This window comes from Salvelinus alpinus, chromosome 1 (assembly GCF_045679555.1).
Source record: "Salvelinus alpinus chromosome 1, SLU_Salpinus.1, whole genome shotgun sequence".
NCBI classification, from domain to species: Eukaryota; Metazoa; Chordata; class Actinopteri; order Salmoniformes; family Salmonidae; genus Salvelinus; species Salvelinus alpinus.
In genome coordinates this window covers 41,872,554-41,899,082 of record NC_092086.1, presented here as the reverse complement: position 1 = coordinate 41,899,082, position 26,529 = coordinate 41,872,554, and the positions used below count along the sequence as shown (strand labels likewise).

Sequence of the window (26,529 nt, the reverse complement as noted above, 5' to 3'; positions counted from 1 at the left end):
ATTTGATTGCATTGCACTGGAAAAATGCAATGGTAAAATGTGTGTGTGTGTGATTTTACTCACTACTATTTTTTAGCATTTATGATTCAACATGATAAACAGAACAATATCACAAATAGTGTACTAAAATGTGTAAAGCCTTGTTCGAGTCTTTTTTATTTTTATTTTATTTTTTACAGTAGGTGACACTAGTGAGCTGCCTGTGACCAACAATCAGATTATGTACTAAACCTATGATTATGTAGACTTATGAAGACCTAGCTTTCAGGCCATTTACTGAACTATAGAATTTCTCACATCACAAACTGCATCAAATTGTGTAGTATGCCCATAGGGGCGAGGTTAGAGCGTTGGTCCAGTAAGAGGTTGCTGGTTCAAATACCAGCACCGAAAGGTGAAATAATCTGTTGCTGTACCCTTGAGCAAGGCACTTAATCCTAATTGCTCCAGGTGCGCTGTACAATGGTGCCCCTGGGCGTGACCCCACTCCCTGCGGGTGTCTCACCAAGATGACCAGGTGTACGCAATGAAAAAGCAATAAAAGCTGTCAATTGATTGATTGGTGCCGACGCAAAACTGACAACATAATTCCCTGACCTATTCAGAACAGCTCTATCAGAGCAACTATCAGAAAGTCATATATAACAGATGTTGATAAAACAAAAGGCAAACACTGGAGCCAAATTACAAATATTTATTCTGTGAGATTAATCACTCCACTTTTCACAATATCTTCAGTTTTGAACCTCCTGGGGAAAATGGAAAGAATGAAAGTAAGTTTGTGGAGAGATAAGACCATTAGACATGAAATAACAAAAACACATAGGCCTATTCATTGTTAATAACTGCCTGATAACCCCCACATATACATGTACACAAAGATGTAGGCTCTTAATTTGAGTCAGTTTGCTACAGCAGGAAAATAATCCAACAGCAACAGGAAATTTGAAATATTATGTGGATTATAATTAATGGAAATTATTTTAGGGGTTGATTCATTTTTTGCAATGAAAAATCAAGTCTGAAATTTTAAAGTGGAAACAGCAAACTTCAGAAGCATTTTTAAACCTCAAATACACTACAAGTTTTACATGTCATGCATTGCAGGAAAGTTATCCTCCAACAGTGTGATCAAATTAAGATCCTACATCTGTACATACTGCACACACTCTCTTACCCCAAAGTGCTCCCAGCCTGTGATCTCTGAGTAGAAGGCGTCTCCAGGACAGGAAGTCTTAACCAGCTGTCTGTGGCCATACAGGGTGAAGTTACCGACCAGTCGCCCGCCTCCCACAGCACAGGATGCCAGACGATCTCTCACCAGCTCCATGGTCTGCTGCGATGGCAAGCTGGAGGTGTAGTCACCGATGAATGACACCCCGTAGCCCTTGGAGTTGTAACCTTTAGTGTGGGCCCCTTGCCAGTGCCACCCACGCCCCTCATAGAGGTACCCGTCAGAGCCTGCCACAAAGCTGGAGGCAAACATCGGCAAGGGATGAGTCATTCATCATGAGTGATTCATCATCAAGTCACATTTTGCTTGGTAAACAACAATTACCAGAATTGGACAGCTAATTTCTAACCTCTAATTATGAGAGCGACACACACACACATACACACATACTGTATACTCAAACTTGACACATTACATAAGCATTGTGGTTTGCGAGGAGGCTGTGTAGTGTCCAACTGTGCAGCACCTTCAGAAAGTATTCACATTCCTTTACTTTTTCCACATTGTTGTGTTACAGCCTGAATTTTACATTTATTAAATTTAGATTTTGTGTCACTGGTCTACACACTCTACACACCCTATAATGTCAAAGTGAAATTATGTTTTTAGACATTTTCTAAAATTCCTTAATAATGAAAAGCTAATATGTCTTGAGTCAATAAGTATTAAACTCCTTTGTTATGGCAAGCCTAAAAGTAAAAAAAAGTTTAAAAAAGTAAAAATTTGCTTAACAAGTCATATAATACGGTGCATGGACTCACTCCATGTGCAATAATAGTGTAACTGTTTACTCTACTCTGTAACTGTTTTAAAATCACCATTGGCCTCATGATTAAATCCCTGAATGGTTTCCTTCCTCTCTGGCAGTTGAGTTAAGAAGGACGCCTGTATCTTTGTAATGACTGGGTCTATTGGCACACCATCCAACGTGAAACTAATAACTTAACCATGCTCAAATGGATATTCAATGTCTGCTTTTTTGTTTCGTTTTATCCATCTACCAATAGGTGCCCTTCTTTGCGAGGCATTGGAAAACCTCCCTGGCCTTTGTGGTTGAATCTGTTTTTGAAATTCACTGCTCGACTGAGGGACCTTACACAGTAGATAATTGTATGTGTGGGCCGGGTTACAGAGATGAGGTAGTATTTCAAAACTCATGCTAAAACTTCTTCGGGATCAGTGTCCTGTCCACGGGATGGTTGAGCTAACGTACAGTATGCTAATGAAATTAGCATGAGGTTGTAAGTAACAAGAACATTTCCCAGGACATAGACATATCTGATATTGGCAGAAAGCTTAAATTCTTGTTAATCTAACTGCACTGTCCAATTTACAGTAGCTATTACAGTGAAATAATACCATGCTATTGTTTGAGGAGAGTGCACAATTTTGAACATGAAAAGTTATTAATAAACAAATTAGGCACATTTGGGCAGTCTTGATACAAATTTTTGAACAGAAATACAATGGTTCATTGGATCAGTCTAAAACTTTGCACATACACTGCTGCCATCTAATGGCCAAAATCTAAATTGCACCTGGGCTGGAATAATACATTATGGCCTTTCTCTTGCATTTCAAAGATGATGTTACAAAAAGATACAAAATAACGTTTTTTTCTTTGTATTATCTTTTACCACATCTATTGTGTTATATTCTCCTACATTCCTTTCACATTTCCACAAACTTCAAAGTCTTTCCTCTCAAATGATACAAAGAATATGCATATCCTTGCTGCAGGCAGTTAGATTAGAGTATGTCATTTTCGTAAAAAATTGGGGGGAAAAGGGGCGGATCCTTAAGAGGTTTAATGGCTGTGATAGGAGAAAACTGAGGATGGATCAACAACATTGTAGTTACTCCACAATACTAAAATAAATGACGGAGTGAAAAGAAGGAAGCCTGTACAGAATAAAAAATATTAGAAAACATGCATCCTGTTTGCAATAAGGCTGCCAAAAACGTGGGGTAAAAATGAACTTTATGTCCTGAAAACAAAGCGTTATGTTTAAGGGCAAATCCAACACAACACATTACTGAGTAACACTCTTCATATTTTCAAGCATGGTCGGTGGCTGCATCATGTTCTGGGTATGCTTGTCATTGGCAAGGACTGAGGAGTTTTTTTTAGGATAAAAAATAATGGAATAGATCCTAGAGAAAAACCTGGTTCAGTCTCCTGAGAGACTACTGAGACACTGGGAGATAAATTCACCATTCAGCTGGACAATAACCTAAAACACAAGGCCAAATATACACTCAAGTTGCTTACCAAGACGACACTGAATGTTCCTGAGTGACCTAGTTACAGTTTTGACTTAAATCGGCTTGAAAATCTGTCATTACTTTAAAATGACTGTCTAGCAATGATCAACAACCAACTTGACAGAGCTTGAAGATTTTTTTAAATAATAATGTGCAAATATTGTACAATCCAGATGTGCAAAGCTCTTAGTGTCACGCCTGCTCCCACTCCCCCTCCCTGGCGCTCAAAGGCACCAGGCTCCCCAGCATTACGCACTCCTGCCACCATCATTACGGACACCTGCCTTCCCCCTGTCACGCGCATCAGCGATTATTGGACTCACTTGGACTCAATCACCTCTGTCATTACCTCCCCTATATCTGTCTGGTTCCCTGCTCTGTTCCCTGCTTCAGCATTAATTGTCAGTTGTCGTTTTGTACCCGTGTGCTGACGCTGTTCTTGTCTTGGTCTTTGTTTGTTTCCTGATTAAATGTTGAATCTCTGTACCTGCTTCTCATCTCCTGAGTCGGTCCTTACACTTAGAGACTTACCCAGAAAGACTCACAGTTGTAATCACTGCCAAAGGTGATTCTAACATGTATTGACTCAAGGGTGTGAATACTTATGTAAATTAGATATATTTGTATTTAATTTTTATACATTTGCAAACATTTCTATAATTTTTTTTCACTTTGTCATTTTGGGGTATTGTGTGTAGATGGGTGAGATTGTTTTATTTATTTAATTCCTTTTGAATTCAGGCTGTAACACAACTAAATGTGTAATAAGTCAAGGGGTATGAATACTTTCTGAAGGCACTATATCCTAAGACCTGTGTACTAGAGGTCGACCGATTATGATTTTTCAACGCCGATACCGATACCGATTATTGGAGGACAAAAAAAGCCGATACTGATTAATCGGCCGATTTATTAAAAAAGAAAATGTTTTATATATATATCATACACATACACACATTTTTGTAATTATGACAATTGCAACAATACTGAATGAACAATGAACACTTTTATTTTAACTTAATATAATACATAAATACACACACACAGCTCTGAAGTGACAATGATACTGAAGAGTCTGCTTAGGAGACAAATACTCTCAACTGTTTGAATAAAAATAGAGTTTAAGTTACCTGTGATGAATGTTGAAAACAAAAACTGTGATTTCTATATGCAGGTAATCCTATTTTAATAATGGGCATGGTAAGAATTGACGACCAAAGTGCGAGTCATAATTCCCATGACACCTTCTAGCAAAATCTGAAAAGCGGTTCCTTCATTTATTCCATAGGATATTTTTAGATTCACTTAAAATAAGGTCTGTGTTTCGTGTAGGCTTACACCACCGTGCCAATTTAATAACTGTGTAGATATCCATAGGACAAGGTAACTCTGATCAATAAGGGCTAAATATAAGCGAAGATCATTTTTTTTGTAGAGTGGATTTATGAAAATATGTTGACAAACGTTACCTTATCCTAGTGAGATTTACACGGGTATCAAAACGTCGAGGCGGTTTAAGCCTGCACGAAACACAGACCTTATTTGAAGTAGATCAAGACATTCTCTATGGAAGACATGAACGGTAAAATAACGAAGGAACCCCTTTCAAGTTCAGCCGCAAGTTATTACAGGAATTATAACGTGTCGACTATTTCTCTCTAAACCATATACCTTTGACTAATCCGGAAACTATCACCTCGAAAACAAAACGTTTATTCCGTTCCTTATTTTATCTAAAGGGTGGCATCCATGAGTCTAAATATTCCTGTTACATTGAACAACCTTCAATGTTATGTCATAATTACGTAAAATTCTGGCAAATTAGTTCGCAAAGAGCCAGGCGGCCCAAACTGTTGCATATACCCTGACTCTGCGTGCAATGAACGCAAGAGAAATGACACAATTTCACCTGGTTAATATTGCCTGCTAACCTGGATTTCTTTTAGCTAAATATGCAGGTTTAAAAATATATACTTGTGTATTGATTTTAAGAAAGGCATTGATGTTTATGGTTAAGTACACATTGGAGCAATGACAGTCATTGATTGATTGTTTTTTATAAGATAAGTTTAATGCTGGCTATCAATTTACCTTAGCTTACTGCATTCGCGTAACAGGCAGGCTCCTCATGGAGTGCAATGTAATCAGGTGTTAGAGCATTGGACAGTTAACTGTAAGGTTGCAAGATTGGATCCCCCGAGCTGACAAGGTTAAAAATCTGTCGTTCTGCCCCTGAACGAGGCAGAATGTTCCTAGGCCGTCATTGAAAATAAGAATGTGTTCTTAACTGACTTGCCTAGTTAAATAAAGATTAAATAAAGGTGTAAAAAAATATATAAAGAAAATTGGCGCCCAAAAATACCGATTTCCGATTGTTATGAAAACTTGAAATCGGCCCCGATTAATCAGAACCTTACAGTTAACTAGTCCAATGCTCTAACACCTGATTACATTGCACTCCACGAGGAGCCTGCCTGTTACGTCGACCTCTACTGTGTACTACACATACCTGTATCCAATATCGTCCCAGCCCCGGTCATCCTGGTGAAAGCGTTGCATGGACCTCATGTCTGCAGAACACTGCTGAAAGGTGAGACAAGGCTGGCCAGGCTGGTAGGTGTGGTGGATGTACATGAACGAGAGGGGGAGGGACAGGGGGGTGGGAGTGCCCCGGTATGGTGCAGCCCCCCACTGACACCGCGGGATAATAGCTGGACAGTCTAGAGGTAGGGCAATCCAGAGAGAGATTGAGTTTTAACATGTTTATCCACTCCTTTTTTCAACAATAACACCATGTCTCAATTATTGTTACTATTTGTGCTTTCTTGGATCAAAGTCAAAATTATTCCAATAAATGTTGACCTATCCTTTTTAGCTTTCCCTGCACTACAGTAACCCTCTCTATCTCCACTCTCTCCCTCTGCAGTGGGGTTTACTTACCTATATATCTGTGGACAAACTCCTTTATTCCTTCCCTCACCACAGCTGTCAGCTCTTCCTTTTCCTGTGCCAACATCGTGGAGTGGTCGATCAGTCTCCTCTGTAGGACCAGGGATCTCACCACCTGCCTCTGCAGGAGGTGGGGCCTGGCCAGTTCTCTGAAGTTCTCCCTGCGTAGTTGGCTGATCAGACGAGGAGCAGCATCCAGTCCTTCCCCCTCAAGATGATGACAGTAGTACCTCCTCAGTAGGCTGCTCAGCTTGAGAGGACGCTGGGACTGAGCTGAGACCTCAATCCCCAGAATCACACCATCCATACCGCCATTAACCAGGGCATCCGTGGCGAGGGAGGGCTTGTCGGAGAGGGTGAAGACCTGAGGCGAGGTCACGTCGTCCCAGCAGCCATCAGGGCCCAGGCGTTGGGAGAGGAGAGAGCTGTGGAAGCGCTGGAAGGACAGACCCAAGTTCCTAGCCAGAGTGAGGGGGTACAGGCCACAGAACCGACACCTCGTCTCAGACACTAGCCCAGCTTCAATACCCAGGAGGACTGGGCTCATAGCAACCGTGGTGCCATCAGCAGTAAGGACAACCCCTTCCTCTCTACCTCTCTCTGTCACCTTGTGGCGCATAGCCCTGCCAATGAAATCTGAGAGATTGGAGTCCATGACTGGTGCCTCTGAGGTGCTGTCCTCCCAGATAGTGCCCAAGAAGTGCTGCATGAACTCATCTCTGAGACCGGCTGCCCTGCGTAGGCCTCTCAACACATTTACAGGCTCCAGTCCAGGGTTACTGTCTTCTACCTGCTCCAACACTCTGATGAAGTCGTCCATATGCTGGGAGGACGTGACTGAAATCAGAAAACAAACTAGTTTACATTTGATAATATTCAGCATCACTTTTCTATAAACAGAAACTACATACTGTTCTGTAATGTGTATTAATAACTGCACCCTATATTGCCTAAAATAGCATTTTCTTGCAACTTCTTCCTCTAAGTAGCTGTAATGCATTTCCTTGCTGACTTTCTTGCTCTCTCTCGAAAAGAGTTTGACTGGTCATGACCTCTAAATAAATAGGAAAAAAGTGAACACAAACAGATTGAGTTACCTTTGGTATCAGTGTGAGCACTGACCAAGACCACAAGAAGGGTCAGACACCATTTCCGGTGCGGTTCCATTGGGGAAATCATTGAGTCTTCAACGCCCTGTGCTCCTGACATGTATTATGCATTGCATCGCCTACCTTGGAACATTTATAGGAAGGCAAACACATCAAGTGAATTATGCAACCACTGTACAAACAGATACGGTGCTGATTAATTTGAGCCATTTATTGAGGGACATGGTGTGGGAAATTGGCAACTGTTAGGTAAGTGTGTGTGGGCATGTGTGTTTGTCCTTATGGCTCAAGGTCTTTCTGAATTTAAATGTTTACCTTATTGCATTACACCATTGCCACTATTACAACCTTTAGGTCAGCAATTTATTTTTCCCCTTCTCCTCGAGTACTTTGCATAGACTGTTGTTTCATAATATCTCAATATTAAACAAAATTCTGTTAAAAACTACTGTACAGCATCACATTGTGTGTTGTGTTTAGGTAACAGTCTCTATTTAATCATTGACAGGTCTGTGACGCATGAGAATGCAAGCATGTTCTTGTTCCTTTTCCAAATGGCCCTGGAAATACACAGCAAGAACTCAAAGGAAATTCCCATGCATCATTTAACAGGAATATTTTTTTTAAACATGCAATTGACATTAGGACATCTTGCATTTTTTTGAACTTTTTCAAGGCATGTAATTTAGATTACACATGTGGCAACCGCTATGTGTCAGATGAGAACATGCACTGCTGATCATAGATCAGTGCTTTACTAGAACAAGACACGTGACCAGAACAGGAAGTCACCAACACAGCAGCAGGCTGAAAACATTGAAACACGGTAAGGGGTTTTAGGTCCTTGTATAAGAATAATTAACTAAATAAATATGTTTAGCTTGTTAACAGTGTGAATGACTGAGTTTTGGCGTTTTTGTCGTCGAGTGAGTTCGCTAGCTTGCTTGACAATTTTAGCTAGCTAAATTATCACTAGCTAGCAGCTACATTAGCTGGCTAGTTATGCTAGCATCCAACATACTTTATCGTCCGCTTTCATCTGCGCTAGCAGCCACTTTGATGTTTCTTCAATGCAGTTAGTTCCTCCTAATTTACGGAATCGTCGTTGGCTAATCTCTTTGCATATGTACTGCAGGTAAAGATTTCCGAAGCCCGCGCATGCGCCGAAACTGGTCCTCTTGAGGCGCGGCTACCTGAATTTGGAATTGACATGGCTAGCATATTATCACTTCAGGCTATTTTACTTCTATTTACAGATCATTCTCTTTCAGAAAATGGACACTCGGTTCACGAGAGGAAAGTCAAACATCCTGGAACGGCCTCTAACCCGTCCCAAGACTGAAGTCAGTGTGAGTGCCTTTGCACTGCTCTTCTCTGAGATGGTGCAGTACTGCCAGAGCCGCGTATACTCTGTGTCCGAGCTGCAGCAACGCTTGGCAGACCTGGGTCAGAGCGTTGGCGCCAGTATGCTGGACGTGCTGGTGCTGAGGGAGAAGAATGGGAAGAGGGAGACCAAGGTGCTTAACATACTGCTCTTCGTCAAGGTACGTGCTTGCATGGGCTCAAGGTAGATAAGTTCATATGTAACAGTCTCATAAGGTGTAACACTTGTCATTATGCCCATGCATAAGTACATGTCTATAATTTTCAATTTGCTTCATATAGGTGTCAGTATGGAAAGCTATGTTCGGTAAGGAGGCAGACAAGCTGGAGCAGGCCAACGATGACGACAAGACCTACTACATCATAGAGAAGGAGCCACTGATCAACGCTTACATCTCTGTGCCCAAGGAGAACAGCACACTAAACTGTGCTGCATTCACCGCTGGCATCGTAGAGGCCATTCTCACACACAGTGGCTTCCCTGCCAAGGTCACAGCCCACTGGCACAAGGGCACCACGCTCATGATCAAGTTTGATGAAGCTGTGATAGCCAGAGACAAGGCCCTGGATGGCAGATAGATGAGAGAGTGTTGGTGTACACATGCTAGAATAAGAGAATGATGAAGTTGATCATCATTCTCACTAGGTCTCAATATGCTCTGCCGTGTGAACGAGCCAGTAACTTGAGATATGGACTGAGTGAGTGGTCTGTCTGTAGACAAGTCTGCATAGGAGTAGTTGAGTTGTGAATATACAGTATATTGAGAAGTGAAACAGGATGTCTTTTTATCACCACGTGAGAGAGAGTAAAAATGAATGAATGATTAGAATGTTAATCCCAATTCTGAGCTATTATATTTATTTGGTCCAAGAGTTCATATGAGACAACATTTATAAAGGTCAATGTTTCTTGTGAATCTCCTCAGTCAGTCAACCCTTATCTAATGACTTTGACATTCTCACTGACAGTGTATCTTAAACCATCTCTTAAGACTGCATAGGACGTATGTGAACGTCATCTCTTTTGTTTTTGATATCTCAAGACATTTCTGAATCACACAAAGGACCAACACATTGAAAATATGGACTGCAGTATAATACACCAATATGTGCAATGGTTTACCCTCCAACTGAGTTCAACATGGTGAAATTAAAGACTGTCATTGTGTTCCCTAACAAATTACATTTTAAGCTATTCAAAATATGTGAAAGTTATCAGTGGTCATTTCCACAGAGCATTATGTTGGCAAAAAATGTCATGACTCAGGGGTTTGTAGGTGTAGTTTCATTTTACACCTTTATTTGTTTCTATCTAGACATGTTTGAAATACTTTTACTGTTTATCAACGTGTGTAAGCATTTTAGCAATTAACTGATATTAAAAGGCTTGCTGAGTAATTCTAAAGATCCGGTGATCATATGAGGAAAATCGATGAATCCAGGGCTGTGTTCAATTTGTTTGAACGTTTGATACGTTCAACAATTTGTACTTAACATTTTAGTCATTTAGCAAACGCTTTCTCTACATTTCTTGTACGTTTTTGAACAGAGTGTGACGTACATTTGCTCCGTACGGTGGGTGTGCCGGGGTGTAGCTTGAATAAATTAGTGACATTTAAAGGGCAGCGGATACATTTTGAACCCATAACCCCTCCCCGGTTTTCAACTGGTTCATTATGTCACCGTTTCCGTTGTACTGAACGCAGCCTAGCTTTGATCATTTGACAATCAATGCAATGGGTGGGGCTAATGGGTTTTGACAAACGCTATCACGAATTAGATATTTTGGACCAATGACCATTTTCCGGACAACATGTCACATGGTGATTGTCATGTGACCATTGGAAGCTGCGGCTTTGTGATTGTTTGTAGAGCGCAGCGTCCCTATTCTCCTGTAAGTTGTTTCCTCAATGTTTAGCTTTCTGACAGTCCTAAAAGATAATTTCTTAAATTGTATTATTCTTAAGAATTCATTCATGTCCTGCAAAGCATCGCCATGGCATCAACGAACTGTAACTGCATCCAAGACGGTACAGGTTGGTCATGTACTTCAATGTATCAGTCTAAACCTAATTTTTAAAGTTAACCAGCATTTACCTAACTCGGTCCCCGGGACCACAAGGGGTGTACGTTTTGGTTTTTGCCCTAACACTACAAAATTATTAAAGCTTGATGTTTAGTTATTGATGATTTGAATCAGCTGTGTAGTGTTAAGGGAAAACACAAAACATGCACCCCTTGGTGTCCCGAGGACCGAGTTTGGTAAACCTAAAGGTGTATAAAATAACTATTTTCATAAGGATAATGTATTTGTTGTATAGTGTTAAATGAGAAGGCTGCATGTCATCTGTGAGTGCCCGGCATCGCAATATGATCATAATAGGCGAATTGTATGTCAATAATGCTTCCATTACTGTTTCATACATAGCCCAAGAATATAACGTCACTAAATGTTATTTTCAGAGGGGAATTGACTGACAGCCAAATAATCCATTTGAACATGAATCGATCCTCAATTGCTGTACGGTTCTAGAAACATTAAGCTTTCTACTTTCATATCACCAAAATAATTTCACAAATGCAAAATAAACACTTACTGTACACTGTTTTAACAGTTGCAACTAGCAGTATTTTTCAGTTGCAACACGTTTGTGGCGTCCTTGTTCCCACACAGGTGTTGGGAGACGCAGATAGCTAATTAGCACAGGTAGTCGCCTCCGACTTCCGTAAACAAACCGAGGTAAAATTGGCATACATAACATCTATAAAATGCCGTTTAAGCTAACGTTACATAAATCAATAACGTTTTCACTGATTATGACAATCATCAAACTAGGTATGATTTATTCTGTAAATGTCTAGTGTACTTTTACAACCTTTGCTTTGAGTAGAAATTTCCATTGTTTCCATTGATCATCCTTGATATGTTTCTACAACTTGATCGGAGTTCACCTATGGTAAATGAAATTGATTGGACATGATTTGAAAAGGCACACACCTGTCTATATAAGGTCCCACAGTTGGCAGTTCATGTCAGAGCAAAAATCAAGCAATGAGGCTGAAGGAATCGTCCGTACAGCTCCGCGACAGGTATGTGTCGAGGCACAGATCTGGGGAAGGGTACCAAAACATTTCTGCAGCATTGAAGGTCCCCAAGAACACAGTAGCCTCCATCATTCTTAAATTGAGAATGAGCGGCCAGCTCTCTTCTTAGAGCTATCCGCCCAGCCAAACTGAGCAATCGGGGGAGAAGGGCCATGGTCAGGGAGAGCAGAGCTGACAGAGCTCCAGAGTTCCTCTGTTGAGATGGGAGAACCTTCCAGAAGGATAACAATCTCTGCAGCACTCCACCAATCAGGCAGTTATAGTAGAGTGGCCAGACAGAAGCCACTCCTCAGTAAAAGGCACACGACAGCCCGCTTGGAGTTTGCCAAAAGGCACCTAAATGACTCTCAGACCATGAGAAACAAGATTCTCTGGCCTGATGAAACCAAGATGAACTCTTTGGCCTGAATGCCAAGCGTCACATCTGGAGGAAACCTGGCATCTCCCTACGGTGAAGCATGGGGGTGGCAGCATCATGCTGTGGGGATGTTTTTTAGCATCAGGGACTAGGAGACTAGTCCGGATTGAGTGAAAGATGAATGGAACAAAGTACAGAGAAATCCCTTGATGAAAACCTGATCCAGACCTCAGACTGGGGGGCGACGGTTCACCTTTCAACAGGACAATGACCCTAAGCACACGGCCAAGACAACGCAGGAGTGGCTTCGGAACAAATACAGGGGTGCCAAGCTTGTAGCGTCATACCCAAGAAGACTCAAGGCTGTAATTGCTGCCAAAGGTGCTTCAACAAAGTACTGAGTAAAGGGTCTGAATACTTATGTATTTTTTTATTTTTATTATTATTATTCTTTTTTTATACATTTACAAAATATCTTAACCTGTTTTTGCTTTGTCATTATGGGTTATTTTGGGTAGATTGAGGGAGGAAAACAATTTAATCAATTTTAGAATAAGGCTAACATAACAATGTGGGAAAAAGTCAAGGGGTCTCTATTTTCTTATTGAATGGGCTATATCATACCTACTGATCCAATGCATGCTTGAATTTATATAATTATAGTAAAATTATACCACATCGCTTTCCCGCTTCCTCTTTTTCAGCAGCAATATCAAGCTATGAGTGCTCTTTTCAGATATGCCTTCCCTATGTTGTATGTAGAAACCCATGTCTGTCATTGATTCTCTCTCAGAGAAGGATGAGCTGTTCTCGCCTGTGAGCAGCTACAGGTCCGATGACCTCAGTGGCAGGAACCCCCGGGTCACCAGTCTGGTAGGCTCAGAGCTCAGGCAACAGCAGCAGGAGGAGTCACTGCGGAGGAAGCTCAAGTACTTCTTCATGAGCCCCTGTGACAAGTACCACGCCAAGGGCCGCAAGCCCTTTAAACTGGTCCTGCAGCTGCTCAAGATCCTCATCGTCACTGTACAGGTTAGCCTTTACTGAACTGAATAATTGGTATTCATGGGGCTTCTGTTGATTTTCATTGTTTTAACCTTTAATCCCCTGTCACTCCCTTCTCTAGTTAGTCCTGTTTGGCTTGAGTAACCAGATGGTGGTGACATTCAAGGAAGAGAACACAGCATCCTTCAAACACCTTTTCCTTAAAGACTACCGGGATGGCTCTTCAATGGCAATCCACACACAGAGTGAACTCTATAGCCATATGTATTATGCTGTAGATCAGGTACTAGTATCTCAGTACGCAACACTAAACAGAGACCCACAGATGAGTGACTTCTCAACCCTCTCATTGTGTTCTATGTTATGCCTTGTGTTATTGCTGTGTTTTTAAATTATATTTTGTCTTCCTTGTCTGTCTATATGATGTCATGCTATTAGTATAACTGTATGTTACCTATTCCATTCATCATCCTTTCTATTTTCTTTTCCTCAGTACCTGGCTCTACCACAGACATTAGTGGGGCGGTATGCATATGTGTGGGGTGAGGGTGTGAATGGGAGTGCCCTCTCTCTGTGCCAGCGGTACTACAAGAGGGGCATCATCGACCCCATCAACGACACCTTTGACATCGACCCCGAAGTTATCACCGGTACCCTGGCCGCATTCTCCTTTTTTCTGTTCATTAAGTTGTCTACCAAATTCCCCCTCCATGTATTTCACATCAATCTGTCGGTTTTGTTTTTTAAAATCCACTGCCAGTTGTCTTTGGCCCATTAGGAAGTAACTGTTAGTGAGTCAAAGCTCCACATATGGCAAGAGTTGCCCTCTAACCGTGCCCTACTTTCAGTACTGAGAATAGATCCTGTCCATAAAAGCATTAACCATATAAGTGCTATTTCCACTAACATCAGCAAAATAATAGAGAGCTGGCCAAATGGACGTCTTCTGTTCGATTCACCTGCTGATTTCACAAAGATAGTTCGTTAGCACACAGTTTTTTTATGTGTTTTGGCAACGGACCATTGTTTGAAATGTTATCAAAAGCGGTTGAGTCAAGGTTGGCAACTAAACAGAAGTAGTTTAAGATAACCTTGTATTTCAAAATGTTGAAGTTGTGAAAGTATTTTCCATTGGCTTTGGGAAAAAAAAAAGTGAATAACAGAATACTTGCAAGTGTCAAATGTACACTGAGTGTAGAAAATATTAGGAAGACCTGCTCTTCCCATGACAGACTGACTGGGGGAATCCAGGTGAAGCTATGATCCCTTATTGATGTTACTTGGTTTAATCCACTTCAAGCAGTGTAGATGAATGGGAGGATAAATGGATTGTGTATGTGTGCCATTCAGAGGGTGAATGGGCAAGACAAAAGATTGAATTGCCTTTGAACGGGGTATGGTAGTAGGACCGGTTTGTGTCAAGAACTGCAACGCTGCTGGGTTTTTCATGCTCAACAGTTTACTGTGTGTATCAAGAATGGTCCACCACCCAAAGGACATCCAGCCAACGTGACACAGCTGAAGGGGTGCAACACAATATTAGGAAGGTGTTCGGTATACTCAGTGTATATAATTCTGGAAATAAATCTTCTGGATTTCTGTTTTTGTTCCTACTCTCTCTCAACTTGCTTTTATTCCATCCTTCTGTGTTTTTCAGATTGCATTGGTGTGGACCCACTACCAGACCCCCCTCCTCCTGATTACAGTGACTACAAGAACTTCATTCTCCAGTTTCACAAGTGAGACACACAATGGTTTCCCTTGCTCCCTCTTCCCTTTTATTCTTGCATGCAATTCCTCATGGGGTTTTGAATCCCATTTTTGTAATTTTGTCAGTCCTTTCTTATGTTAATGTATTGCTTATGGTAATGCTTATGTAACTCGAGTCGTTTCAGCATTAAATATCAACATGGAACATTACTGGGTAATCACTTCTCCATTGAGATTACATGCATTCCTCTTACTGGATCTTGTCTCATCTTCTTCTTCTTGGTCTCCAGGCTGATCAATGTGACCATTCAGTTCCAGCTGAAGGCCATAAACATCCAGACCATCATCAACAATGAGATCCCTGACTGCTACACCTTTGCTATTATGGTGAGATGACCGTCCAATTTCACCTGAACAGCCCAGTTTCCCCTATATGCATTTCAATTGTGGCCGCCACAAATGTTTTAAGTGTCAACATAAGCGTGTAAATACAGATATAATGTATGTAGAATATATATATACAGTGGGGAGAACAAGTATTTGATACACTGCCGATTTTGCAGGTTTTCCTACTTACAAAGCATGTACAGGTCTGTAATTTTTATCATAGGTACACTTCAACTGTGAGAGACGGAATCTAAAACAAAAATCCAGAAAATCACAGTGTATGATTTTTAAGTAATTAATTTGCATTTTATTGCATGACATAAGTATTTGATCACCTACCAACCAGTAAGAATTCCAGCTCTCACAGACCTGTTCGTTTTTCTTTAAGAAGTCCTCCTGTTCTCCACTCGTTACCTGTATAAAAGACACCTGTCCACACACTCAATCAAACAGACTCCAACCTCTCCACAATGGCCAAGACCAGAGAGCTGTGTAAGGACATCAGGGATAAAATTGTAGACCTGCACAAGGCTGGGATGGGCTACAGGACAATAGGCAAGCAGCTTGGTGAGAAGGCAACAACTGTTGGCGCAGATATTAGAAAATGGAAGAAGTTCAAGATGACGGTCAATCACCCTTGGTCTGGGGCTCCATGCAAGATCTCACCTCGTGGGGCATCAATGATCATGAGGAAGGTGAGGGATCAGCCCAGAACTACACGGCAGGACCTGGTCAATGACCTGAAGAGAGCTGGGACCACAGTCTCAAAGAAAACCATTAGTAACACACTACGCCGTCATGGATTAAAATCCTGCAGAGCACGCATGGTCCCCCTGCTCAAGCCAGCGCATGTCCAGGCCCGTCTGAAGTTTGTCAATGACCATCTGGATGATCCAGAGGAGGAATGGAAGAAGGTCATGTGGTCTGATGAGACAAAAATAGAGCTTTTTGGTCTAAACTCCACTCGCCGTGTTTGGAGGAAGAAGAAGGATGAGTACAACCCCAAGAACACCATCCCAACCGTGAAGCATGGAGGTGGAAACATCATTCTTTGGGGATGCTTTTCTGCAACGGGGACAGGACTACTGCACCGTATTGAGGGGAGGATGGATGGGGCCATGTATCGCGAGATCTTGGCCAACAACCTCTTTCCCTCAGTAAGAGCATTGAAGATGGGTCGTGGCTGGGTCTTCCAGCATGTCAACGACCTGAAACACACAGCCAGAGCAACTAAGGATTGGCTTCGTAAGAAGCATCTCAAGGTCCTGGAGTGGCCTAGCCAGTCTCCAGACCTGAACCCAATAGAAAATCTTTGGAGGGAGCTAAAAGTCCGTATTGCCCAGCGACAGCCCCGAAACCTGAAGGATCTGGAGAAGGTCTGTATGGAGGAGTGGGCCAAAATCAATGCTGCAGTGTGTGCAAACCTGGTCAAGAACTACAGGAAACGTATGATCTCTGTAATTGCAAACAAAGGTTTCTGTACCAAATATTAAGTTCTGCTTTTCTGATGTATCAAATACTTATGTCATGCAATAAAATGCAAATTAATTACTTAAAAATCATACAATGTGATTTTCTGGATTTTTGTTTTAGATTCCGTCTCTCACAGTTGAAGTGTACCTATGATAAAAATTACAGACCTCTACATGCTTTGTAAGTAGGAAAACCTGCAAAATCGGCAGTGTATCAAATACTTGTTCTCCCCACTGTATATAATGGCGCAATATATTTAAAAATAAGATCATCTTTGAGAACTAACAATCACCAAAAAGAAACTAGGCAGTCATGGCATGTGGCCCCCACTGATTTTGTTATAATTTGAGTTACTCCGATGGCATAAGAACACGGCATAAACCATGGCGAAATGTGTAGAAGTGCAGGAAATTAGCTTTAAAACAGCAAAATTGTCTCCGCAGCCAAGAGCAGGGCCTCTAAAACCGCACCATTGGCCATGCCCACTAGCATGCCACACCCCTTCGCCCAACTTTGCCACCGCTGCTGAAAAAAATCCTAGGGGAAGCACTGCTGCCCCATATAGCCCACTGTATCTTAGACAGCTGTTATAAAGCCAGGGTTTGTGTTGTAGCTAAGTTTAGTGTGTGTATTGTGGCTGCTGTCAGGTTGTCCTGGATAACAAGGCTCACAGCGGCAGAGTGAAGATCAGCCTGCTCAACCATGCCTCCATCAAGAAGTGCAAAGACCCCAACGTGTGGGGACATGGTGAGAGAGCGTGGGATGGGGGGGTACTGACATTTTTGATGGAGAGGTAAAGCTTGAGATTGATTCACTTCTTTCCTGCTGTTCCTTACTAGCTGTTTGCCTCTTCCTTCCCTTCCCTCCCTGACTTAATTCAAACACCCCTCTCTTCTTCCTCCAATAGCAGAGAACTATGCACGGGAGGCTTTTGACGTGCTGGTGGCCATAGTGTGTCTGCTGTCCCTGCTGCTGTGTGGCCGCTCCATCCTCAGAGGAGTCATCCTACAACATGTAAGACCAAGGCTGAGCCCCAAAAGTCTAAAACGTTGTTACATTGTAATTATTTGAACAAAAATATAAATGCAACAATTTAAAATATGACTTATAGTTCATAGAAGGAAATCAGTCAATTGAAATAAAATCATTAGGCCCTAATCTATGGATTTCACAAGACTAACAAACAAATGATAGTCCCACTAAGCGCAAACCAGATGGGATGGCGCATCGCTGCAGAATGCTGTGGAGTCATGCTGGTTAAGTGTGCCTTGAATTCTAAATAAATCACAGACGGTGTCACCAGCAAAGCACCCCCACATCACCTCCTCCGTGCTTCACGGTTGGAACCACACATGTGGAGATCATCTATTCACCTACTCTGCGTCTCACAAAGACACGGCTGGAACCAAAAATCTCAAATTTGGACTCCTCAGACCAAAGGACAGATTTCCACTGGTCCATTGCTTGTTTATTGGCCCAAACAAGTCGCTTCTTCTTATTCATGTCCTTCAGTAGTGGTTTCTTTGCAGCAATTCGACCATGAAGGCCTGATTTCACGGAGTCACCTCAACATCAACTGTTCAGAGATGTCTCTTACTTTAACTCTGTGAAGCATTTATTTGGGCTGCAATTTGAGGTGCAGTTAACTCGAATGAGTTTATCCTCTGCTGCAGGGATAACTCTGTCTTCTTTTCCTGTGGCTGTCCTTATGAGAGCCAGTTTCATCATAGTGCGTGATGGTTTTTGCGACTGCACTTGAAGAAACTTTCAAAGTTCTTGAAATTTTCCGCATTGACTGACCTTCATGTCTTAAAGTAATGATAGACTGTTTCTATTTGTTTATTTGAGCTGGTCTTGCCGTAATATGGACTTGGTCTTTTACCAAATAGGGCTATCTTCTGTGTACCACCCTACCTTGTCACCACACAACTGATTGGCTCAAACGCATTAAGAAGGAAAGAAATTCCACAAATTAACTTAACAATGCACACCTGTTCATTGAAATGCATTCCAGGTGACTACCTCATGAAGCTGCTTGAGAGAATGTCAAGAGTGTTCAAAGCTGTCATCAAGGCAAAGGCTGGCTACTTTGAAGAATTTCAAATATAAAATATATTTTGATTTGTCTAACATTTAAATATTTTTTGGTTACTACATGATTCCATATGTGTTATTTCATAGTTTTGATGTCGTCACTATTATTATACAATGTAGAAAATAGTAAAAATAAAGAAAAACCCTGGAATGAGTAGGTCAACTTGCGACCCCAATTTCATATCAATCAATCAAAAGTATTTATGAAGCCCTTTTTACATCAGCCGATGTCACAAAGTGCTATACAGAAACCCAGCCTAAAACTCCAAACAGCAAGCAATGCCGACGTAGAAGCACAGGGGCTAGGAAAAACTCCCTAGAAAGGCCGGAACCTAGGAAGAAACCTAGAGAGGAACCAGGCTCTGAGGGGTGGCCAGTCCTCTTCTGGCTGTGCCAGGTGGAGAATATAACAGTACGTGGCCAAGTTGTTCATAGATGACCAGCAGGGTCAAATAATAATAATCACAGTGGTTGTAGAGGTTGTAACAGGTCAGCACCTCCGGAGTAAATGTCAGCTGGCTTTTCATAGCTGATCATTCTGAGTTAGAGACAGCAGGTGTGGTAGAGCGAGAGAGTCGAAAACAGAAGATCCGGGAACAAGGTAGCACGTACGGTGAACAGGTCAAGGTTCCTTAGCCGCAGGCAGAATTGTTGAAGCACGACCAGGTGGACTGGGGACAGCAAGGCCATATCAGGCGACCCCACATAGGGTCGCGACACCTAGTTTGGAAACCGCTGGTTTATTCTGTTCATTTGTCTGTCCCGTCTCTGTGTGTTTCTGACAGGAGTATGTCCAGTTCTTCAGACACAGACTGAATCACAGTGTGTGCTGGGCAGACAGGATGGAGTTCATTAATGGCTGGTTCATCCTGCTCATCATCAGTGACCTGCTCACCATCACCGGCAGTTTCATCAAGATTGGCATAGAGTCCAAGGTAATACAGAACAATGCATTGCTTTTAGTTTCATATCTTTCCAGGCCTGCACCAGTCACCCCACCGTTATAATTAGACAGAGCAAATAATATAATTATTAATACAAATGATTTAATTATTAATACAAATGATTTAATTAACTCTGTCCTTCAGAACATGTCGTTGTATGATGTGTGTGGGATTTTGCTCGGTACCTCCACTCTGTTGGTGTGGGTGGGAGTCCTCCGCTACCTCAGTTTCTTCCAGAAGTACAATGTGAGTGACATAATCAGTCATACAAAAATGCACACATTGACATTTAAGTTGAATGGCTTTCTGAGGAGATATTGCGTCACTTCCCACCTCTTTTTCTTTTTCCATGTGTAAATTAGTCTTACGTTTTCTCTCTTCCTCATTCTCAGATCCTGATTGTGACGCTGCGGGCTGCCTTCCCTAATGTAATCCGCTTCTGCCTCTGTGTAGCTGCCATATACCTGGGTTATTGCTTCTGTGGCTGGATCGTGCTGGGTCCTTACCATACCAAGGTATTTGATAATGGACAGGACGCACACACATGTATTGTTAATGAATAATAAAAATACATCACAAATTGCTGAAACTGTGAAGAGTAAATGTGTTCTAATACACCAACTCATCCTCTCTGTCCCCGCAGTTCCGCTCTCTGTCCATGGTGTCAGAGTGCCTGTTTTCTCTGATCAACGGAGACGATATGTTTGTGACGTTTGCGGAGATGCAGAAGAGTGGCACGCTGGTGTGGGTGTTCAGCCAGGTCTACCTCTACACCTTCATCTCCCTCTTCATCTACATGGTGCTCTCTCTCTTCATTGCTCTCATCACCGGAGCCTACGATGCCATCATGGTACTGTGGGAGGGGAGGGATGAAGGATGAGGGGAGTGATAGAAGGGGAGGATGAGGGATGGCGGGTAGAATGAGTGAATGGAGAAATGCAGGACAGATGATTTAGTGACATTAAAATAAAAGATGGAGTGTTGATGAGTGCCATATGGGGGAAAAAGGGTGCAATGTACAGGAAGTAGGGTGCAAGATGATTCTTTACAGTAGTTTTATTAAAGCACTCTCTCTCTCTACAGGCCCAAACCCAGGAGCCGATGCACATCACAGACCTGCATGCTTTCATAGCCGAGTGTACTGATACACCTTGCTCTGGAATGTTCAGTGGCCCAGAGGCATCCTCCTGTTCATTCTTCTGCTGCTGTGACTGAAGAGAGAGTGGGTATTTTCGTGTGTGTGTCATTCAGGGTTTGATGTTTTTGTAATCTCAATTTCATTGACATAGATTGGTCATTTCTCCATTTCAGATGCACCAGTGGGAGGATGTCTTCTAGGTGATCTGACCTTAGACTACACTGTCCTCTGTAGGATGTGGCATGTCGGTACATTTCAATTCAGACTGGTACAGTACAACGTACATGTTACTAACTGCTGTACATTGCACATTAATATTTAATATGCCAGTTCATTGGGTTTTTATAGCTAACAAGCTACATTCATATGGCTAGCACATTCTGATAGCTAATTCATGACTGTAATACAGCAATATAGCTAGCTGTCCTTTCAGAGAGGAAACTGATTTTGCACAACATACTGTATATCTGAATGTTTTACTAAATAGGAGTTGTATTTATGGTGCAGTTTTGATTTATATTGTTGATAAGCCTTTGTTGAATTGGGTCTGCATGACCCTATGACTGAGGGATGGCAATGGTTTAATTGTGCTTTACTGTGCCTGGGGGCCCTGAATGTTATGATTGATTGTCCTCTGAATCATGTTTATGACAGAGACACACACTAACAGACAGGCTGAAACGTGCACACCGTTATGTACTGTATTTTTAGGGAAGGCTACTCACTCTTTGGTCCTTTGTTCCCTTCTCCTCCTCTGGATGGGATGACTACATGTTCAAGGACAGGACCTGCAGCCATAGTTAGTCATCCATATGTATGAAGCCTTTGGTGTAAAGAGACAGGTGATCCTGACCTGAACACCAATGCACTGCAAGACAGCTATAGTGGGTTTTATAGTGCACCCTACAGACTCCATATTGCTGAGGAAAAGCCACTTTTTTTAAACAATGCTAAATGTTTTAACCACCCTTATTAATTATTTTGTTGGATGTCTTGCAGCTGACTGAAATACAAGGCCAGTAAGGGATTATTTTATGAGATATGTCTGACATTGTTATATTGAATTCAGTGGTAATTTATTGAATCTCTCTCCGGGAAAATTTATTCTGCAAACCAGTATGTGGTCCAAATCATGATTCACTGAAGGAAAGGGACTGAATTATCATATTGTATCTGTTTTATTTGAAAAACCTTTTGAAGTGATAATGTAATTTTGTTGTATGAAATGTTATGAAAGCTTATAGTGATGTTCATTAGGTGAAAAAAGGACTAATTGCACAAGATTCGTAAGCGATCAAAAGGAAGGGAAGAGTTGGACAAATAGAGAAATCATTGATGCCTACCCAGAATGCACTGTTTCTGGTGGTGTTTTTCCATTACATGTTTTCAAAAAGGATTTATTCAAGTATGTGTTGATGACCAGAAATGAATATTTTTTTCCATTCTTTGAATGTTTTTACTTAGTACATTTATCTTGCATTGGGATTATCAGATACGCATGTACGATGAGTCGTGATAACAGAACATGAAGCGGTGCTAATGTCTCATGGCATGCAGCACAGTGGCGCAGCAGATTACATGTAAGGGTTGTAGTACTGTATTTCTTAACTACATGTTTTTTATACTCTGCTAATGTGATAATTTCTGATGTTTTTCTCATTTTTACTTTTTGTTTTAAAAATGTTGTGGTTAGTTAGACTGATACTAATAATTTTAGTATGGCCAAATTGCTCAACATCTACATTTTGAATGAGCGTCTCGCTTGTACATATTTTATTTTTATTTTTTTTAAAGCCGTTCTCGTTTCATGCACTTTTTATTCAGTACATTGCATTCCTCTGTGTCTAATGCCAGTAAACCACCTCCAATTAAAACTATTGAAAAGCGTGCTGTTTATTTCTACCAAGCAGAAGTCCTATTTTCTGGTGATGTGGTCCATGTTCCTGTTTTTCTGCTCTCTCTCGTCAAGGACATTTCACATTTAATCCTCCTCATGGTCACTGAGGCAGAACAACCATTTCATTTTGTTAGTTATATCGGTTGAGTGCTCGACCTCAGTGCTCGACATATTCAATCAATCCCAATCTCAGTCTGCTGTGCCCACATGCTTCAAGAAGGCCACCATTGTTCCTGTTCCCAAGAAATCTAAGATAGCTGAGCTAAATGACTATCACCTCCTAGCACTCACTTCTGTCATCATGAAGTGCTTTGAGAGACGAGTCAAGGATCATATCACCTCCACCCTACCCGATTCCCTAGACCCACTCCAATTTGCTAACCGCCCCAATAGGTCCACAGATGACGCAATCACACTCCACACTGCCTTAACCCATCTGGACAAGAGGAATACCTATGTAAGAATGCTGTTCATTGACTACAGCTCAGCATTTAACACCATAGTTACCCCCCCAAACTCGTCATTAAGCTCGAGACCCTGGGTCTCGACCTCGCCCTGTGCAACTGGGTCCTGGACTTCTTGACGGGCCACCCCCAGGAGGTGAGGGTAGGAAACAACATCTCCCCCCTCTGATCCTTAACACTGGGGCCCCACTAGGGTGCGTTCTCAGCCCTCTCCTGTACTCCCTGTTAACCCATGAATGTGTGGCCATGCACGCATCCAACTCAATCATCAAGTTTGCAGACAACACTACAGTGATAGGCTTGATTACCAGCAATGACGAGGCAGCCTACAGCAAGAAGGTGAGGGCCCTCGGAGTGTGGTGTCAGGAAAATAACCTCACACTCAACGTCAACAAAACAAAGGAGATGATCGTGGACTTCAGGAAACAGCAGAGGGAGCACCCCCCTATCTACATCGACAGGACAGTAGTGGAGAAGGTGGAAAGTTTTAAGTTCCTCGGCGTACATCACGTACAAACTGAAATGGTCCACCCACACAGACAGCGGGGTGAAGAAGGCGCAACAGCGCCTCTTCAACCTCAGGAGGCTAAAGAAATTTGGCTTGTCACCAAAAATACTCTCAAACATTACCAGATGCACAATCGAGAGCATCCTGTCGGGCTGTATCACCGCCTGGTACGGCAACTACTCCGCCCACAACCGTAAGGCTCTCCAGAGGGTAGTGAGGTCTGCGCAACGCATCACCAAGGGGCAAACTACCTCCCCTTCAGAACACCTACACCACCCGATGTCACAGGAAGGCCAAAAAGATCACGGACAACAACCACCCGAGCCACTGCCTGTTCACCCCGCTATCATCCAGAAGGCGAGGTCAGTACAGGTGCATCAAAGCTGGGACCAAGAGACATAAGCTGTTTTTCAATCTCAAGGCCATCAGACTGTTAAACAGCCATCACTAACATTGAGTGGCTGCTGCCAACATACAGACTCAAATCTCTTGCTACTTTAATAATTGGATGTAATAAATGTATCACTAGTCACTTAAAACAATGCCACTTTATATAATGTTTACATACCCTACATTACTCATCTCATATGTATATACTGTACACTATACCATCTATTGCATCTTGCCTAAGCTGCACAGCCATCGCTCATCCATATATTTATATGTACATATTCTTATTCATCCCTTTACGCTTGTGTGTGTGTATAAGGTAGTTGTGAAATTGTTGGATTACTCGTTGAATATTACTGCACTGTCGGAACTGGAAGCACAAGCATTTCGCTACACTCACATTAACATCTGCTAACCATGTGTATGTGACCAATAAAATTTGATTTGACCTGTTATGAACTTTTGAAGGGTAATGTGACAAACTTGCTTTAAGACAGTTTTCTATGTATATGGATTCATGGTGAATTGTACTTGATCAGATCATCATTGCTTCTCATGCCAGTGCCTGCCCAGTACAGTGCCCCTGTGACTGTGGTGGTATGATAGCACCACTAGAGGGAGAAAGTAACCTCTTGTCTGACTCTACATAACCTCTACCAGTCAGCCAGTCAAAGGAAATAAATAGCTGTCTGAGGCCATAAAGAAAGGAGAGAAAACAGAAACAAAGGGGATGAGAGGTAAATAGTTTAAAGTAGCTTGTTTTTAAGGGGCCAAAATTTACCACACGCCAGTACACTTGCACATCGCAAAACAAAAAATAAGTGAAAGGAGATAACATGGCCGAGATGAGTCTAGATAAATGCACATAATTAAAAAGTACACATCAAGATGGGGAGGGAAGATCAGTGCAGAGATCTGCACAGTCAGTGCTTATAATGTAGCTTCGTCTGAGTGGTATAGAGAGGGGCCGCTGTCCGATACCCTTAGTAGCAGCATGCATTATTAACAGCAGGATGCAGCCAGAAAGGGCTGGGAAGCACTCCCACTAACCCATCAACCAGAAACTGGCCTGCCTGGACTTCATCAGGTTTCAGGGTAACAATACCAATTAAACAGAAAGTTCTCTAAAGCTAGCCACATGAGACACGAGGCCTCCTCTATTTTAGTGTTTAGAGTGAAACTAGGTGATAACATGAGTTGTGGATTTTACTAGGCTGTGTGCATAATACAGTTGTATGATACAGCAATCTTTGTTTATCTGAAATGTTATATTATGACATTTTGTTTAAACATAAACGTTCAAGTCAGCATGTCGCAGTGAGATTAGGTTATTATTGACTGTAGTCGTAAGTATATAGTCAGTGCTGATTTTGTGTTACATGTTCTTCAAGTGTGTTAGTATGCAGCATGTTAATGTAATGCTGTGTTGGCACGTTCTGTTCTCCTGGGAACCCATGCTCACACAGAACAGAAGCAGGTGCACTGCTGGCGTGTGCTAACTTGTGAACATGGTATTCAGAGGCATGTAATGATGAACAGGCTACCATGTACTGTGTGTCGTGTTGTAATGTTTACGTCCTAGATATTCTAAGCCCATTTCTCGACCAGAAACACATGTCTGTGAATGTCCTTTGAGGATAAGGACTATGTCTGATAAGATGGGTGTCTCCCTTTTTTTTTTTGCACAATACCTGCTTCCTCCTTTGTGTGATTTGACTGATATGAGAACAGCCTGTATTACAGCACTCAAGCTTGTGTGTGTGTCTGCTCGCAGATGTTAGTGTGTATTCCTTGTCAAATTTAGCACAACAACATCCAGAGGCTTGGCTTTGTTTGACTGAGTGTGCGCCAGTTCTTTTGTGCTGCGTTGCCCCAGCTGAGCTGCTGGCCAAGGAGAAACAACAATGAGATAAATAACAGGGGAACTAGGTGGCGAGTACACTGCCCTGCCCCTTCCTGTCTCCACTGCAGCGCACCACAGCCTGTGTGGGAAAAAAACTTCCTCTCTTTGTTGTGCCTGTTTCACCAAGCCAATACGTCCATCTCTGGCAGGCCGAACATAGTATAGGACCCCCAAACTCCCACCCTCTTTTCCTTGCCTTTCTCTGTTTTTCCTCTC

General features: G+C 42.0%; 3 protein-coding genes across 11 annotated transcripts; 2 read left to right on the top strand and 1 right to left on the bottom strand.

Annotated features, from left to right (window-relative positions):
• Positions 1–679: 679 nt before the first annotated feature.
• On the bottom strand, positions 680–11,624 carry LOC139576372 (N-acetylmuramoyl-L-alanine amidase-like). 3 transcript variants are annotated; one of them, XM_071402423.1, is made up of 6 exons: positions 11,538–11,624; positions 7,546–7,680; positions 6,440–7,285; positions 6,009–6,219; positions 1,178–1,472; positions 680–749 (listed from the first exon to the last, which is right to left on the bottom strand). In XM_071402423.1, exons 2-6 carry the CDS (start codon positions 7,655–7,657, stop codon positions 735–737), a joined length of 1,479 nt encoding a protein of 492 aa, XP_071258524.1. In that variant the 5' UTR covers positions 7,658–7,680; positions 11,538–11,624; the 3' UTR covers positions 680–734. The 3 variants fall into 3 exon arrangements, with proteins under 3 accessions (XP_071258524.1, XP_071258547.1, XP_071258536.1); XM_071402446.1 differs by lacking the exon at positions 11,538–11,624 and adding an exon at positions 8,579–8,756; XM_071402435.1 differs by lacking the exon at positions 11,538–11,624 and adding an exon at positions 8,579–8,711 and having other exon boundaries at positions 7,546–7,676.
• On the top strand, positions 8,268–10,338 carry LOC139576375 (trafficking protein particle complex subunit 5-like). Of its 3 annotated transcripts, none has more exons than XM_071402468.1 (3): positions 8,268–8,383; positions 8,829–9,101; positions 9,223–10,338. In XM_071402468.1, exons 2-3 carry the CDS (start codon positions 8,832–8,834, stop codon positions 9,517–9,519), a joined length of 567 nt encoding a protein of 188 aa, XP_071258569.1. In that variant the 5' UTR covers positions 8,268–8,383; positions 8,829–8,831; the 3' UTR covers positions 9,520–10,338. The 3 variants fall into 3 exon arrangements, with proteins under 3 accessions (XP_071258569.1, XP_071258561.1, XP_071258579.1); XM_071402460.1 differs by having other exon boundaries at positions 8,275–8,383; positions 8,814–9,101; XM_071402478.1 differs by having other exon boundaries at positions 8,275–8,383; positions 8,693–9,101.
• On the top strand, positions 10,736–22,072 carry LOC139576354 (mucolipin-1-like). Of its 5 annotated transcripts, none has more exons than XM_071402409.1 (16): positions 10,736–10,834; positions 10,908–10,970; positions 13,197–13,432; positions 13,527–13,688; positions 13,899–14,055; positions 15,063–15,144; positions 15,406–15,502; positions 17,623–17,722; positions 17,883–17,989; positions 19,855–20,004; positions 20,158–20,259; positions 20,406–20,528; positions 20,657–20,863; positions 21,097–21,235; positions 21,325–21,419; positions 21,937–22,072. In XM_071402409.1, the coding sequence occupies exons 2-14, from the start codon at positions 10,937–10,939 to the stop codon at positions 21,226–21,228; spliced, it is 1,689 nt and encodes a 562-aa protein (XP_071258510.1). In that variant the 5' UTR covers positions 10,736–10,834; positions 10,908–10,936; the 3' UTR covers positions 21,229–21,235; positions 21,325–21,419; positions 21,937–22,072. The 5 variants fall into 5 exon arrangements, with proteins under 5 accessions (XP_071258510.1, XP_071258492.1, XP_071258501.1 ...); XM_071402391.1 differs by having other exon boundaries at positions 10,757–10,834; positions 10,908–10,976; XM_071402400.1 differs by having other exon boundaries at positions 10,804–10,970.
• The last annotated feature ends 4,457 nt before the right edge of the window (positions 22,073–26,529 follow it).